The following is a 17580-nucleotide window of genomic DNA, read 5'->3' on the forward strand; positions in this document are numbered from 1 at the left end:
ACTTCACCCACACAACCATAGAGCCTGGCTCCAACCTCACCCCGCCTTCGCACATCCCCCCATATCCATCCTACCCAACGCGTACTGACACTGCGCCACTTGCAGCCCTAAAGCGGATCAACGCCTGGCGCCGCACGCACACGGCGCTCCGCCGCACGGCACGCACACGCGCCCACCAACTTACACGCGCTTCCCAGGGTCCCAAACCAACTCCAGCGGCCCTCACTCAGTGGCACCTCGCCCCCAGCGGATCGACACGGACACTGCACCGCGCTTCCCGACCCGCGGGACAAACATCGAGAAAGAAGCCCAGCATCCAAAGCCGAAAATTAAACAACACCCTGGATTCCTTTGCGGTCTCCCATGCAGGGAATAGCCGTGACGTGACATGCCCTCCTTTGCTTTTAACATTTCTATGTACTCTCTTTTCTTTAGATATTACCCTGTTCTGTGTTTTCCATGGTATTTTTTTTTTTTTTGTATATTACGTATTTCCACGTTCCTGTTCGTACATTTAGACTTGCTTTTACAAAATACTTGCATATGGTTTTTTGTTTAAGTTTTTAAACCTATTTTAGCGTGCTTGTTTGTTGTAATTATACAGATCGATATGATGGGGAAAGGTGTTTTATCAGAGATGTAATGATGCACGATGGGCACAATAGAAATATGCTATAATGGATATGAATGATTTTGGGGAACCAAATCTCAGGTAAAATCGTTTTAATTTGCAGTTACCATGGCGGGCACCCTGCAGGGCAGAGCATGCAGCAAAAAAACATATCACAGCCTTACATTCCTTATCCAGTGATTCCAGGTATTTGTCCCACTTCTCCACTGATTGAGTAGCCCATGTTCGCATCCTATGCAAAGCTTGCTATTCTATTTACGGCCTGATTCCATCCACCTTTGATCTCTTTCATATTTTTTTACCTGTTGGTTATTGTGCCTGTCCCATCCGTTTCCCTCATCTCCACAGCTGAGCCTCTCACTGTCTGCTTAGCTGTTTGTCCCACGTGCCCTGCTGGTACATGAGGCTGGAGAAAAACAACACCGCAGTTGTAGCTGTCACAGAAGGAGCCCCACGCCTCACACACTGCCCTGTGTCTGCTGCAGGCAGCAGTCGCAGCCAGGGTTGCTCCGAGTGGCCTCAGCAGCCCCTTTCTGCATAGGTTTGGTAGCAACGAGCTTAGTTAATAGGCGCAGCTGGCGGTCACCACATTACGGTAGGGTTACAAAGCCGCTTCCTGACCGCCTTCAGTTAAAAGCAGCCCTCACTGCTGCTCTGTGACGCTCAGGCGCGAGCGAGCCACGAGCAGGTGCTGCCTCCGAGCTGCTGCTTCCCTCCCTCCCTCCCTCTCTCTCTCTCTCTCTCTCCTTCCCCGTGAGCAAATCCCATCAGCAGGCAGCCTAACGCACGCTAATCCCGATCGGGGGCTGCGTCGGGTACCTCGCAGGGACCGGGAGGGTCGGAGCGGGAGGGGCGGCGCCGGCGGCACAGCGCGCCAGACAGCCGGCGGGTCGTGGGGGGCCGCCCGCCTTCCTCACGCTTCGCAGAGGAGGGGGAGCGCGGGGCCGGGCCGGGCTTTGTCCGCGTTCATCTTAGCCGAGAGGGAGGCACGCGCCAGGGCTTACGGCCCCGCGGCACGAGGCAGGCGATCGATCCCAGCACGGCGGGGCTGCTGGCGGCCGCGGCTCCGGGGTCACGCGAGGGAGCCGCCCGCGGCCCTCCGGCACGGCCGCCCCGCCTCCTCCAGCACCGCCCCGCCCCGCCCCGCCCGCCGCCTCCGAGTGAGGGAATAAAGTTCAGGCCCGGGGCAGGCGGTCCTGCGCACAGCGCGAGCGCAGCCCGCGAACGGCGGCGGCGCGGGGCGATGGCCTCGGAGGAGCTGGCGCAGAAGTTGCAGCGGCGGCTGCTGCTGGAGGAGAGCGGGGCGGCGGCAGAGGGCGATGAGCGGGAAGCGGAGGTCCCGGCCCCGTCCGAGGCGGGCGAGGAGGAGCGGAGCTGTCTGACGGCCAGCGCGGACGCGGAGCTGAGCGCGAAGCTGGCCCGGCGGCACGACATCAACGAGGGCGCGGCGCAGCCCCGCCGGGCCGCCGTCTTCAACCCCTACACCGAGTTCAAGGAGTTCAGCCGCCGGCAGATCAAGGACATGGAGCGCATGTTCCGCCTGTGAGTGCCGCGCGGGGCTCCGCCGACCTCCCCCGCCACCTCGCTTTACTTCCGTCCCGGCTGTCCCGCGTGTTCGGTGGGTGCGAGGAGGGCTGGACGCGGCCGTTGTGCCCCGCGCCCCGCCTGCTTCTGTTCGGCCGTTTTCCCGGGGCCGGGGGTGATGGGCGCTCGCGGTGGCGCCCGGCAGCTCTGACTTTATGGGGAAAGTAGGACGAGGAGGAGCACCTGCGCGTCCCTGTGTCAGGGGGACGAGCGCTGCGTGCCGTGCGCGGCCGTGTGCTGCGGGTGGCGGCTGCTGCCTGCAGGTACGGCTGACCTTTGCTTGGCCTCGTCCGGTGTCCTGCTGTGCGCTCGCCGGGGCCGGCAGGGGTGCGGTGCTGCTGCTGCAGCCCTGCTGCGTGCCCCGGGGCGGGCCGTGTCCCTGTGCCTTACAGTCACGCTGCTGGTCCGCCTTCGGCAGCTGAGCGTTCCCCGCAGCTCCGCTCGGCAGCGTTGTGGCTCCAACTGCAGTCTTGTTGGCCTGGCTTTGTATTCCCTCCTGTGCACTCAAATGAAGCTTGAGTGAGCTTCCTCTTATCCTCTTTTCCTGGGATAGAGTTCCCCTCCTGTCAGGAACATTCATACTATGCTCAAGCAATGCAGAGCACTGTTTGTGTAAGGCAAAGCATTTCTGCTTAACCAGGGCCGTGTTCCAGCCCTGCTGTGTGCTCTTCATGCTCTGTCCCGGCTCCTGCATTTGGGCTGTGTGTGAGTGCCTTTGTTGCCTGTGCTCGTGTTTCTTTTTGGTACCCCGAATCTCTGCTCCCTGGGCCTGACGTTCCCGGCCTCGAGGAGAGGGGGCAGGGCTGGAGGTGGGGGTGCTGCCCAGCACAAAGAGACTGGGCCACAAAAGAGCCGTGTGGGGTGCAGGGAGCTGCTTTCTCTTACAGAGGTGTCTGCAGAGGGTTTGTAACTTGTCAGGGCTTTCTCCTGTCTGAAAGCTGCCTTGAGCATTTCGGAGGCTGGGCCAAGAGACAGAGTTCGCTTGAATGCTTCCACTTCACAGCTCTGTGGGGTCTTGCTGGCCCCAGACAGGACTGTTGCTGCGGGAAACCTAGCTGTGTGCTTGTGGAGAGGCATTCATCTTTGAGTGTGCCGGAGGTCTTTGTTGTGTGGGCTGCTTTGCATCAGCAGCTGGGCACTGCGAGGGAGGTGCCTGGGCGAGATTTCTGCTCTGCTTTGCTCCTGTGCCACTTCTGGCAGCTGGTAAAGGGGGTACTGTGCTGTGCAGAGGGCTGGGATGTGGGACTGTGAGAGCAGGAGGGTGAACCGTGATGGCTGTGCCTGTGGCATAGAAGCTGAGAGTAGGAGCGTGGAGTGGGCAGGGATGTGGACTCGGAAGGGAACAACTGTGATTGGGGAAATAAAAAAAGTGAAAGAGCTGAATTGCAGCTGAATTTTTAGACAATGAGCTCATTAAATGCAGGCCCTACAAGTGGGGAATTTAGACTTTGCAGTTGAATGCTAATCAGCAGTTCAGTGTAGATGGGAAGCATTGTGTGCCCTTTGAGGACCATTGCAGCTGAGTGCTGGTCAGCTTGCCAGAACAGGATGGAGCTGGGCTGCGTGCTCCCATGGCCCCAGGGGATCCAGGGGATGGTGGGTGTCATCCCTCTGGGCAGGCAGATAGAAACCCCCGTCCTGGTGGTGGCTGTGCTGGATGCAGCTGGAGTTGGCTGTAGGGGATCTGGTTTTTGCTCCATCTGGTCCCAGCAACCTGTTCTAAGCATTGGCCGGCACCACGTGCTCCAGAAGGAGAGGAAATACTCCTCTTAATTCCTGCCTGTCAGAGCTGGAGTTAATGTGATTAAGGGTTTTATGCTTCATATGGCTTATTGGCCTCAGCAACAGCCACCTAGGATTTTTCTTACCGATGTTAGAAAATAAGTATTTGATGAGCTGCATGTTGTCTTGTTGCCACCAGATGCCAAGTTTCTGTTCTTGGTTTCCCATCCCTGGGGTCTGGGAGCAAGGGTTCAGTTGGGCTTGGCTCTGCCTCCTGTTTGAGGCTCACATCCCTGTTCCTGTGTGCTTGAGGAGCGTCCCAGGTGCCAGCAGCAGGGTGCTGCAGCTGTGCCACGCCAGGGGCTACTGCTGCAAACTGTAGATGTGCCTCAGGTGGCAACAGGAGCTCTTGGGGTGGGCTTTTATTTTCTTATTTTGGCAGAGGGACCAGGAAGTCTGCAGCTCAGGCTAATTATAATGCGACCTAATTAGTTGCCTGTTCTGACTGTGTGGTGATGGAGGTAACCACAATAACCTCTCTACCCAAAGCCTTGCAAGCAGGCTCTGGGGAGCTCTGGAGTCCTGCAGCTCACCTTGCTGTGATCTCATCTGGGCAAAGGCGGCTTGGGGGCAGGTGTGTGTGAGTGAGAGCCAGGCTGTGCCTGGGCTGGGTGACCTCCCTGAGGTATGTAGCGGGGGAGGAGAGCAGCCACCAGATTAGTCTGCAGGGTGGGAGGAAGTGGGAGGAAGTGCATAAATTCCCACGTTGCTGTTGCACTTAAGGAATTTCATGTGCTGCCCACTCATTTCATGATTGCCTTGTGCCTATGGAGTGGAAGAGGAAGGCTGTGGTCTCCCTTTGACCCCCTGAAGCAGCCTGAGTGGGCTGGGTGCAGATGGGTGCTGCACACCCTCATTCACCCCAGGATGGCTGTGCTCCTGCTGTGACCAGCTGTCTCTGGTCTGCTGCAGTGGTCAGGGAGGTAATCCTGATGGGGACTTGGCTGCACAAGTCACTCCAGCTCTGCAGAGGAGATCTGTGTGTAGCAGACCTCCATCTTGTCCTATCCCTTCAAGAGCATTGGAAATGCTTGCTGGTGATGGGAGTCTGCTCCTGCCCCAGTAAGCAGGAGTTGTTATCAAAGCACGTGACGTGTAAGGTGATACACAATGCTCAGAGGAAATCAAGTGCTGCTTAGAAAGGATTTTGAAATATTTAAGAAGAGATTATTACCACTTCAGCACCATTACTCTGATTTGTTTCAGAGCCTGTGCTAGGCCATTACAGCATGCGGGAGTTGCAGATCAAAGTACAGTTGCCCATAGTGTGTGCAGCAAGCTCAGGTACAGCGAACGTGTACAGGAAAGGCAGGTTTTCTTTCCAGTCTTTCTCAAGGACTGTGAATATTTAGAAATTGCTCTTTGATCCTCCAGTATTTGGGATTTCTCATTCAACTATTCTTTTTTTGTTTGGTGGTTTTCTTATTAAGACAAGTGGTGAGGTAACAGCCAACTCAGTACTGGTAATGCAGTCCTCAGCTTTTCCTTTTCCTCCTTACCCAGTCCTTTTATCTTCTGTGGTGTAAACCTCCAGCTGTGCTGCATAACACCATTGTAATGATTGCACTAGCACAGTAATTATGCCTGATACACTTCTTGCCCTTAAACAAGTCTTTTCAGTTAAGCATTGCCTCTTTCCTTCCTTGCCCCTATTTCTGCTGCCTCTTTCCTCCCCCAGTGCTCCAGCATCAGGGACACACTGCAGCCTGGGTGGAAGTGAGCCAGCCTGGGAATCTGGGTGCATCCTTGTTGCAGCAGATTTTGGCAGCAGCTCAGTGTCTCATCTGCTGCCAGGATTGTTACTGTGACTGCGCTGCAAAGCCTTACTGTGTCAGCCACGGTGCTTGTAGCTGTGTGCGGTGTCCCAGCTCATCCATGGGGCCATGGCTGCCCTGTTGCAGAAGGGGACCCACCACAGCCCAGCTGCTGACACGCTGCTGCAGCTGCCCCATCTCTGTGCGCCTGAGATGTGAGATATCTTTGCCTGTCAGTGTGAGAGCCCCTCGGTAATGCTTGCGTGTTGCCAGGGTGAGCCTTGGCTGGCAGCCCGGGCAGCTTTGAGCATGAAGGGAGCAAAGCTCTGGTGTCATGGCAGGACAGAGGGTGACGGCAGGGCTGGTGAGGCAGCTGGGCACACAGGTGCTGCATAGTCCTGCTGTGCCTCTTCTGCAGTATAGGACAGGGTCAGAATGTTGGGATACATGTAGGGGCCAAAGCTGCTCTGGTGCTCTCCTCCAGTTCTGCTTGTTACCTGTGCTATCCTTGCAGGGGGTCTGTCACCTGCAGGAGCTGGGCTGCTGTGCTGGTGGTGCAATAGGTGAGTGATGTCCCAGGGCCTGGCTGGAGCCCAGGATGCTGAAGGGAAGCTCCCAGAAAGCAGTCGGTGTGCTTTTGGGTCAGGCCGAGGAGTGCTGGGACCAATGCTTCCCAGGTTCAGCTATGTAACAACTGTGCTGTGCCTTGTTGTGCCAAGTGCCTGCACCCATGGGTGTGCAGCAGGGAATGAACAACACCTTCTCTCATGCCCTATAAATATGTCTCTCCCTAAATAGTCTGGCCATGCAGCTGTGTGGCAGTCGTGTGGCTGTGCCAAGGTCCTAAAATACTCACGCTGCTCTGGGAGGAGAGTGGGGGTGGGGAGGGAATGCAGCAGTTTGCAGGGTGCTGCACTGCTCCATGGGTGGCAGTGAGCATCTGGGAGCTGCCACGTCCTGCCGGCTCTGGGAAGCTGACTTTGGGGGATGTGTGCCTGCTGAGCCGCTGCCCCTTGCCAGTGGCCTGTCCTGTGCTGGAGTGTTCCTCTGGGGCCGCCCAGCCCTGTGCACTGAACACCTATTGTGTGGCTGGGACTGCGTGCTGTTCTGCTGCCTGTTCCTCACAATCCTTGCTTTGTGCTGCCTCTCTGCAGGATAGTTGAGCCCTGAAGCTGTGCCCGGTGGTGAGGCACCCCGTGTAGCTAGTTAACCCTTCTGGATGGTGTCTGCCCTCCAGGCTCAGTGTTGAGGTGAAGAGGCACTGAGGACCAGTGTTTGCCTCCAGGTAGTGCCTGCATCAAAGGGGTGGGCTGGGCACTTCCCCCCATCTTCTGGTTTCTCCGTTGCCCTCCTCTGAGTGGCAGCCCTTGTTCGAGGGCTCAATATAGCTCTGCTTCTGCAGCCAGCTAGAGAGCAGCATTAGCTTGTCAGGATAAAACACAAAAAAGCAAATCCCCAGAGCCTCCGTGCCTTATCTGATCAAAGGCACTGCCTGTCCTGCTGTCTGTAGAGGAGCAGCTCCGTACCCTTTTCCCCAAACTTATAGGAAAAGCAGTCTGATACTTAAACAGGGAAGAGATTGTACTTAGTGCAGTTCTGTGAGAGCATCTCAGAGCTAGGTTTGGTTGTGCTGCTTACACATACCTTCAGTTACTGATGCTTTCCTGCAGTGTGCCTGCTTTCCTGGCCTGTCAGCTCTGCGACCTGGTTTCTGCTCCAATAGAGGTTTCTTTCCTAGTTTTCCAGAAAGCTGTCCCATCTAGTATCCTTGGGTTTGCTGACTGCAGATGTGCCTGCAGGTTAGCAGCAGGGTCTGCAAGCCCCCCAGGTGCATCACTTTAGTACTTAAAGGCTTGATACTTTGGGCCTCATGGTAATATAAAACTGTATATAAAAATGGCAGTATAAAAACTGGTTTGGGAGGTGGTGGGGCTGTTTGAGAAGCAGCAGATGCCTGGCTTGAGGGATCCCCACCCCGTGCTGGGTTGGGGCAATGCTGTTGGCTGCAGCCCTGCCTTGCACTGCCCACGCCTGCATGCGGCTCAGGGCCAGCAGCTTTGTTCATGCTTTTTTCAGCCGCAGCTTCCTCTGCAGCTGTGAGGTTTCTCAGCTGGAAAGGGCTTGCTTCCAGAGTAACCACAATTGTGCAGGTCTTGGTCTGGGATGGCTGCAGCCGTCATGCTCTTTGGAAGAGAGCTAATAGTGAATGAGTGATGGGTGGATTGATTTCACTAGCTCCTGCCGGAGAAGAGAGCTTTAGCACAGTGTGTAGGGCTTCCTCTCTGAACAGCCAAGATATAGCTGCACTGGGTTTCAGGTGGTGGGGGGAGACCAGGGCAGCAGCAGGCACTGCAACAGGGTTGAGCCCAGCCAGACCTTGCCTCATCCTGCTGTGAGAGCCCTGGCTTTCTGTTGGACCCCAATGGCCAGCTCTGGGCTGACTCACTTTCTGATTTGGGAATGAATCTTGAAGCTTGGTGTGGTGGGACTTTCCACTCTGGGTGAATGCAGGGACTGGCAGGGCTGGGATGAGGGATGGCTATTGAACTGTCTGATAGTAGAGTTAATCTTTTGTGTCTTTGGACTTTGAAACCCAGTAGTGACTCTCATGGCTATGAAGTGCTGGGTATTCCTCTCCTGCTGGCAGTGGATATCAAGGGAGGAAATGGTGCACAGTCTCAGTCTGAGAGCTGCAGGTCACTGCCTCCCTCCCCTATTTCTACCCTTTCCTCCTGCAAGGAGTTGTTTACAGTCTTTTGTGCTCTCATGGGAGCATGGTCCTACTCCAGCCTTGCTCCTAGACCTGTCCCAAGGTGGGTATAAATTTATTCTCCTCCCACTGCTGTCTTGCAGCCATCAGGCACCAGCCAGGATTACAGCAGTGTACTGTGCTTCCCCCAGCTTGCTTTTGTGCTCTGCCTCAGGGCACTGAATCAACAGCTGCCCTGAAGCGGAGTGCTTATGTAGTACAAAAGCATTTCAGAGAGAAGAGATTCTAACAGCCAAGCGGGTGTCTTTTGCTTACTAAGGAAGATAGTCTCCTTTGAGGGGAGGTTCTGCTTGGCCTGTGCACCCTGTTTCTCCTCTAAATGAGCTTGAGAGGAGGCAGCAGCTGGCTCTGGCATGCCTTTGCTGCTCCATGCTGGTGCATGGTGTAAACTGTGTGCATGAAGTTAACTTTATGCTGGACACGTAAGTGGGCAAGATGGAAATCCCAAGATAAGCGAGTTCCTCTTCTTTCTGTGTGGGGTGGTTTGGCTTGAGCTTTTGAGTACTTCCCTCTTGGAAGAGACAGCTCTGAAAGCGGCCTACCACTTCCCTAAGCTTAATATAATCTGTGTTGTGCAGCTTCTCTCTGCTGCGTGTTGAACTGCTTTGTGTTTTTTCCATTTGCTCAGTTCCTCTTCTGGGAAAAATGCTCCTGGATACAGGGGATGATGAGGACTGACCCTCTCCCCTTCGTACCCCGCAGGTATGACTCAGGCCGGGATGGATACATTGACCTGATGGAGCTGAAACTGATGATGGAGAAGCTGGGAGCCCCACAGACCCACCTGGGCCTAAAGAACATGATCAAAGAGGTGGATGAAGACTTTGATGGGAAGCTCAGCTTCCGTGAGGTAAGGTGGCATAGATGCAGCTGTGGATGTGGTTGTGGGGTAGAACGGAGGAGGCAGCCCTGTTCTCCAACTGTAGAACTGTCCTTTCCATATTCCTCCTATTGTGGGATGTGGTAAAGCAGCAGGTTGGCCATGGGCAGATCCACATCTGAAGCACTGTCAGCAACTGTCTCCATGCTCATCTTCCAGTCAGCAAAGAGACCTGTCATTGCTCTGCTGTGATACTACTGGGCATCAGTTGTGCTGGAGGAGCTGGGAGCCCTGCTGAGGGCAGGGCAGGAGCTGCTGCTAGATGAAAGAAGAGAGGGCGCTTAGTGGCACTTGTGCAGTCAAGGGTACCCAGCCTTTATCACAGCAGTTATCACAACCTCCTATTGAATAATCTTATACTAGGCTTTGATTGCTGCCTGTATCAGCAGTGTGCATAACAGTGTGGCTTTATACGTTAACCAGCAGCTCCTCAGGCAGTACAATCATTGACTTCTGCAGAAGTGGAAGGCTGCGTGGCCATCCTGCTGCTCCTCCCTCCAGGATGTGTTGGAGATAGGGAAGCCTTACTGCTCAGGACCTGTTTGTCCCCAGTCCCTGGGGGGGGGGACTGTGCTCTTGCCATGCTCCTAGGGTGGGTATTTGGTTGCAGGGGTGGGATGCAGAGCTCTCTGCTAGAATATCTCTGGATATTCTTGATTTTGAAAGTGCCTTTTGTTTGAGGTGTTTCTTTTTTTTGAGGGGTGGGGAAAATGAGAATGCCTCTGTCCACGCTTTAGAGCTGTTGGGAATAACTGTGTGTGGTACCATTCCTCCTACAGCCTTGCTTTGTCCCCTCGCACACTGTTCCCAGTACTGCTCAGAGGAATGTTTTCAACCACAGTGAGAACCTCTCTGCTTACACCTGTGAAGTCCTAAGCTGGCAGTTCCTGTGTGAAGGGAAGGGTACCTGCTCAGGCAGAGGTGAACTGGAGGTAGCAAAGAATCCAGTGGAGCAGGAAGAGCACAGTGTCCTTGGCTCCAAGTCACGCTGGGGCAGATAAGCACTGAAGGCAGAGCAGATGCGCACCTGTGATTGCCAAACCTCTGCGTGCACTGGAGAAGCCCTCTCTGCTTTGCTGTGTGCTGCCTGGGCTCGCCTTTGGACTGGGTGAAGGGCTAGAACAGCTCCTGGGTTATGTGAGCAGTGCTGCGGATGCTTTCTGCAATGAAAATTAAGTGCCTTTATCCCCCAGGGCTTTGGGAGTCCAGCCTGTGATGTCCTGGCATTGGTGTTTCAGCACAAGTGGTGGTGTGGCTCCTCTTCTGCTGCCACCTGTTTGGAGCACAGCCCCTTGCATGGCCACACGTCAGCTGGCATGTGCTGAGTGTGCTGCCAGCTCTTGGCACATGGCAGGCAGCAGCTGGTGCTGTTGCTGTAGTTTGTTGCCAGATGCAAAAAGATGGGCAAGCAAACACAGGCTTGAGTGGTACACAGGCTGGAATGAGGCAATGTTACTGGCAGAGCACTGGGGACAAATTGCACAGTCTTGGCAGGAACACAAATCTTCCAGTGGTAGAAAGGAGCAGCGTGCTTGTTGTGCTGTTACAGAAGCGCTGGGCAGAGGGCTGGCAGGAAGATGGGCTTCCTGCTGGGTTAGAAGGCCTAAACCAGCCCCGTGGCCCTGCCCTGCTCCACTTCCTGCTAGTGGTGACCAGTGAGCACGTGGAGGGTGAGCTAACCTAGACCACTCTGACAATGCAAGGAGAATCCCTATTTTAAATGCATGCCTGAACTCAGCAGCATGCAACTCAACCGCTGAAGGGCTCCTGTCTGTCTTTCCAGAGGATGTGTCCTGACAAACCTGCCTGAAAATATGCTGCTTGAGGCCTGGCCAGAGAAATGCTAAGGTCCTCTATCGTTTGCAACAGGTCACCTTTTTGTAGTTGCTTTGGGTAGTGCCATGTCCTCCCATCCTGTGTAAGCTGTTATCTGGAAGGCAGGCCTGTGTTGCTCTGCCTTGCTGCTGACAAGCTGTTGGCCCTACCAGGAGTGCTGCTGTACTGGTGACTTCTGAGAGTGAGTCGGTCAATTTATCAACCACTAACTGCACAAGACTTCCTTTGCCACTTGAGCCAAGCAGTTGAGGCTTTGATATGTCATGTACAGCAGTGGGAGAAAAATCTTCAGGTTGGTTTTTTCATTACCACAGGAAAACAGAGTTAATTGGTATAATAGTAATGGTTAATTCTAGCTGCTATCTACACTCTACCAGAGTTCACCCACTTCCTCACACCCTCACTTGCTTAAGTGCTGACCCACGTCATGTTTGCTAGCAGGGTTTGTGCCAGCTGCAGCCTGGGGTGGCACCACTTCTCTGGCAAGCAGTTCCAAGGGCACTGCTGCCAGTTGATCCAGTACCTGCCCTTGTGTCCTGGGGGTCAGCATGGCGTTCAGTGGGTTGCATGTTTGCAGCATTGCTCTGAGACTTGGTACTGATTAAGCCTTTCATAATGAGTGATATGAGGGCGAATATATCTCTTGCTTCCTATAAAGTTTGTGGGGTGGAAAGAGTGTGTCCTGTTGTATCAGTTTTTTTAAGAGCTGGGTCTTTATAAGTACAACACTATTCACTTTGACTAGTCTTGACATTTCTCTGATGCTTTAGCTGCGTGTACCACATCCTGGGTCTAGCAGGGGTGTGAAATGAGTTAGTTTCCTGATGGGCTCCTATTTCTGAATTTAAAATTTCTGATAGTGCTTGATGTTAAGTGAGGATTGATGCCTCACTAGCAAGTAACTGGTGAGGGTGGGCTGCAGGCAGTGTGCTGACATGTAGGATGAATCACAAGATCTGGTGGAAACCAGAATGATGCCCTATAGCCTGCATCGCAGGGTACTCATAGGCTAGAGCTATGCTTTGTCCACTCAAGCTGGTGGCTTGCTCCTTGGTTTCTTTCTAAGCTTGCTTTCCTTGGCTGCAGCAGCCCGTATTCCACGGTAGGAATTGCTTCCCCATCCCCTAGTTTCAGGATGATTCATGCACGCTTGTACTTGTGACAGGGTGTTTCCAGTCCCCTCCCTGGGCAACAGCTGTGCCAGACCTCAGGATTGTGCTGCTTTTGCTGCACTTGTCCAATGCCAGGAAGTGGGACTCGCAGGGTGGAGCAGAAACTGTGAGGAGGAACTGCAACGATCTGCAGTGTGTGCAGCCTGGTCTGCCTGCTGGCTCTCCCTGCCCCTGTGCTCAGCAGCGGTGGCAGGAGAGAGGAACTAAGCCCAGACCTAGCGGATCTGAGCAGTGTGAGAGCGTGCCTTGGGAAGGATTTAGTTTCTGTTCAGCAGAGCATTATTTGATTTGCCGCATGTTTTTGGAGGGGAATGCAGTTTCTCCCCAAGCACAGGCTGCTTTCTGGCTGTTTTGTGCTGAGCACACAAGGGGTTACAAGGCCATTGCATGAAGCAAGGCCTGGTAATGCTGCCTCTGTGAGAGGGCAGCCAGCGCTGCCGTCATCTCCACACCCCTCCCCACGGGAATCTTCCCAAACTCTCTGATCTCCATTGGTTTCTGCAAACAATTTGAAAGAGAAAAGTAAGGCTTTCTCGGTTCAGATGCTGGAACTCTGCTGCCCTCCTCTGGGATAACACAGGCGCTTTCTGGAGGAGAAAGCCAAGTCCTAAAGTGCCAAGGATGTCGGGTGTGCCTGTGCAGATGGACTTCACAGCAGTTCTGTGTGGTATTTGAGCTCTCTGCCCTGGACTGAAGTGCTGCAGTGATGCATTATTACTGGACTCCTTTGGTACTGGGCAGCTTGTTTCCATCTCTGTTACTTCAGTGCTGTATCAAACAAGCACTGAGACACCTCCTGGGGTGCCCAAGAATAGCAGGGAATTGGCTGTGTGAATTTGCTTATCGGGTGATGCAGAGATCTCTCTTCTTAAGCAGCTGTTCTTGACCCTTCTGTGTGTGGTTTTGTTTGTTTAAAGTGCTTTCCTTAATGGTAATATGGCCGATTCTTTCTCTTCTGCAATTTGCCAGTTTGTGCTCTGCTGTAGTGACTCCACGTTTGTTAAATGTCTGTAGTTCAGTGCAGGACAGAGGTTTCAAAACTATTTACTGTGGATGCTGGTACTCCCTTAAGTTAGCTCTGAGTCACCTCTCTTGAGGGCTTGCCCCTGATCTGACCTGACAGCCATATTAGAGAAGCTCTCCTGTGTGTTATTTAATGGGCACAACAGAAATACCTGTGTGTTGCTCATTGTAGCTAAACCATTCAGGGTTTCCTGGAACATGCTGAGGCATTGCTCCAAGTACTGATTTGAGTAATCTTTCCTGTGTCGTAGACAAGGAGCCAGTTGAAGTGACCGTGTGTTATTGTTCCTGGTGCTTTTGGCCTTAATTTTGTTTTTTTTTCTTCCTATGCTGTGTGGACAGCAAGGCTTAGTAAGTACTGAAGGCTGAGTTTGATGCTGGGCTGTCCCCACATTGCTTTAAGTGCACACCATTGCACTGATATCCTCCCTAGGGGAGTTGGACCCTCACCTCATACAGAGAGGCTGAGGTGTGAGGTGAGGCAGTCTTTGCCCTGCTTTCATTCTTGTGGGATGTGGGGTCTCAGATCACAACAGTGGGGGAGGCATTAGGGTTTGGGGATATAGAGTGCTGGATCAGAGCCCACCTTACAGTTGTACCAGGCAGGTGGGGATGGTTTCCTCTTGCTGTGTAGGAGCCCTGCAGCTGTGCTTCATCATGGCATTGTTCCACACAAACCCTCTTTTCCTAAGAGGTTTCTCTGTTTAGTGCAGCAGGGCTCTATAGTAGAGCTAGGACACAAGAGCACAAGTTGCCATTTGGTTTCTATAAAACCAGCTTCATTGCCTGTGAAATGCCAATTCCTACCCCCTCTGTTGTCCCCCCCTCCACAGGTGGATATTTGTGCTGTTTGCATTTTAATTCTTCAGGTCAGTGAAGAACTTGAATGTTTTTCCTGTCTTGACAGTTCCTGCTGATTTTCCATAAAGCTGCGGCTGGGGAACTTGAGGAGGACAGTGGACTGTTGACTCTTGCAAAGCTCTCTGAGATAGATGTGTCCATTGAAGGAGTCAAAGGAGCCAAGAACTTCTTTGAAGCTAAGGTATGTTGTACCAAAGACAGACATGAAACTGCACGTAGAACCTGACTACCACTGAGATTCTAACCCTGCTTGCTTTTCAGTAGAAGACATTGTCTATTTTATCCCTAGCTTAAAGAATGTGTAACTGCATCTGGCCTTCACCTTTTCAAAATTTGTATTGTTTTTTCCCTTCAGACTTTATTATCTAGCTACACCATTCTTCTGCAGTTTAATCAACACTAGAATGCCTTCATCCAGTCTCTGCTGTGGGTCGTACCCTGATAGAGCTGGCTGGACTTGTGCCCAGTGGCCAAGAGCTGTACGTGACCAGCTGGCTGACTTCTTTTAGAAGACAAAAGCATCCTGGAAACAAATAGATTGGGACTGACTTTCTCGTTTTCCAAAACTTGACCAGAGAACTCAGTTTAGTGGTGAACTGAGTGTTTTGAAGTATAGAATTTCAGATGTCTTTCTTGAGCAGTTCTTTGTAACCTTTGGAATCAAAATTATCCCACAGAGCCCTGGTGCTGGCAGAAAGAGCTTTACACAGTGAAGCTGACAAAGCACCCTTTTTGCAAGTTCTCTTGGAGAGAGAATAATCCTGTGTGCTTACATAAGAAGTTTTGTCCTGAGAGTGTAGCACAGCTATTGCACAGCAGATGTACTGAGATGAAAGCTGGAAAAACAGCCAGCAAAAAAAAAGTCTCTTTTGATCTGCAGATTATCTGTGGTGTAGTATGATTATCTCAGATTTGGCCATGATTCGGAGCTGTTTTCTTCTGTAGTTTCTCCCACTGTTTACTCACAACTTTATGCTATGCTGTATGCTTACAGAAATAATGCATTTGACCTAGTACTGACAGCATTGTTTTGGTTACTTGCTAGTGACTTATTAGTAAATGACCTTTCTCTTACTGATGTCCAAGTCAAGCAAGTTAGCAAGTATTGGATGTAAATACCCAAGTAGTGCAGTCTAATTAATACTTGACCCATGCTGGCAGCTTCCCATTAAGCAATGAGGGGTGCAGTAAACAGTTTGGTGTTGCTCACTTAAGAGTAATCCAGACTTTGGTTCTGTCTCTGATGCAAAGTGTTTGTTTTTTCTTTTGTGAAGGTTCAAGCCCTTTCCTCAGCAAGTAAGTTTGAAGCAGAGATAAGAGCTGAGCAAGATGAGCGAAAGCGAGAAGAGGAGGAAAGGAAACACCGCCGAGCAGCTTTCAGGGAGTTGAAGTCTGCATTTACCCAGTAAGCAGCCAGCCAACATGTGCTCCGATTGCACAGGACTTGGTACGTTTTCCACATCAGGGTTCTACCTGGAGAGAACAGCCTGGATCCTGCCAAGCAAAGCTGTAACAGATTTTAGTCTTCCTCTCTTGAAGATCCTTCCAAGTTGCTAAGGACACAACTCTTGCAGTTACTATGCATTCATAATACGTGAATCAGAAGAGCTGTGTGCATGCTGTTTGCTTTGAACTGTCAGGAGTACATCGCCCTGAAGTAGAAACAGCAGGTAGCAAATCATGGGTAAGCACTGACAAGTGTTTACCTACTTCATTCTTTCCTCTTTCTGTACACTTTTCTCTTAACCTCCGTATTAATTCATTCCTTGCTTACATTCAAGTAGTGAGGGCTTGTGTAAAGCAGCGTACAAAGTACAGATTCACTTCCTGTATGTTTGTTCCGCTGTTGTCACACATCCTTGACTTAACCAGTCGTCCTCAAAGCCCTGTGCTGCAGGCACTGAAAGCACTGTGAAGAGAGAAAGATAACTACTAGGGACAGGGATCAAATTAATTATTTCCTGTAGCTTTTTTCTTCTGCCCAGCATGTTGGAGAGTCTTCCAGTTTTTCTTCTCTGAAGTGCCATACTAACCTTTCAATAAGATGCAGGATTTCTGAGAACTTAGAAGGGAGGAAGCTGGCTCTCTAAAACAAGGAATAGAAAACTGAGTTGCCTAATCATGTATCTTTCACATTCCATCATGTTTTGTGTACTATATGGCTTCACTGTGTTTTTCAGCCTTAGCTGTATCTGTTTTTAAGGGATATTGCCAGATGGATGACAGAATTGGATGGCACACAGGGTTTGTTTGTTTTCCAATTTGGATATATGCTCATCCTGAATCATAAAGGTGGTGATGGTGTTTGATTTCATTAGAGCCATAACAGATGAAAACCAGCCCAGCATCCTGAGCGATCCCTGCTCAACAGAGGTTACCATCTTCAGCTGAATTGGATTTAGAGGGCTTGCACTGTATGTAGCTATTTCCTTTAACACACACGGGAAACTTGCCCACAAAGGTTAAATACCTGATGCTTGTCTGGCTATATGCTGTAGGTTATGACAGAGGGAAGCTGTGTTCCCTTGGAGAGACCTCTCAAAACGTGAATTTGCTCAAATTCTGGCTTTGCTGTTGCCCCAGTTGGTGCATTTTTTTTTCTCTCCAGACCAAAATTCAGCAGTCATCTATTTCATTTGTCTGTTTTGCTTCTTAAACTATGAGCACTAAACTGTGAGCGTGGAATAACAAATAGAAAAACCTCTACTCTTTAATGTCAGGTGAAAGAATTGCTAAACAATTAAACTGTGTGTATATATATAACTTCACAGATTATATTTTATAAAATCACGCTTTTTTTAGCTAAATATTTATAATTAAATGTTTTTATACTTTACAACAAAGCAAATAATTTCATCTTTGATTATTTTTCCTGTTGCTGAAATGTACAAATAAAGCATCATTATCTCCAGTCTTGTCTGTGATTATTTTAGGTTTCCAAACTATATTTTGTTTACAAACTACTGTGGTGACCCCCACTCCATGCTGTGCCAATGTCTGAGCCCCAGAGCTCACCATCCTGATTTGGGTGGGTGAGGAAGTAGAGGAACCTTCTTGATATGCTTTTCCATTCTATCCAGCAGCTCTGGTTTAAAGAGTTATGTTTGCAATTCCTCTGAAAAGAACATGGCTGTGTAAATATTTGAGATACCATCCACTGCTGAGTGTTGACAGCTGAACATTGTCAGCCTTCCCATATCTTAAAATAGCCACTGCCTCCCAGCCCTGATAGTGCTCCAGCTGGGAGCTGGGCAGGTCGTTTCAGCTACATTTCACTTTGCCTTTTC

At 51.4% G+C, this 17580-nt stretch overlaps 1 protein-coding gene across 1 annotated transcript; it reads left to right on the top strand.

Moving 5' to 3' along the window:
- The first annotated feature begins 1793 nt into the window (after positions 1-1793).
- EFHD1 (EF-hand domain family member D1) lies at positions 1794-17204 on the top strand. Its single transcript, XM_048955127.1, has 4 exons — positions 1794-2173; positions 9224-9371; positions 14340-14474; positions 15568-17204. The coding sequence occupies exons 1-4, from the start codon at positions 1875-1877 to the stop codon at positions 15700-15702; spliced, it is 717 nt and encodes a 238-aa protein (XP_048811084.1). The 5' UTR covers positions 1794-1874; the 3' UTR covers positions 15703-17204.
- The last annotated feature ends 376 nt before the right edge of the window (positions 17205-17580 follow it).

The sequence above is a fragment of the Lagopus muta genome, chromosome 9 (genome assembly GCF_023343835.1).
Source record: "Lagopus muta isolate bLagMut1 chromosome 9, bLagMut1 primary, whole genome shotgun sequence".
Classification (NCBI taxonomy): domain Eukaryota; kingdom Metazoa; phylum Chordata; class Aves; order Galliformes; family Phasianidae; genus Lagopus; species Lagopus muta.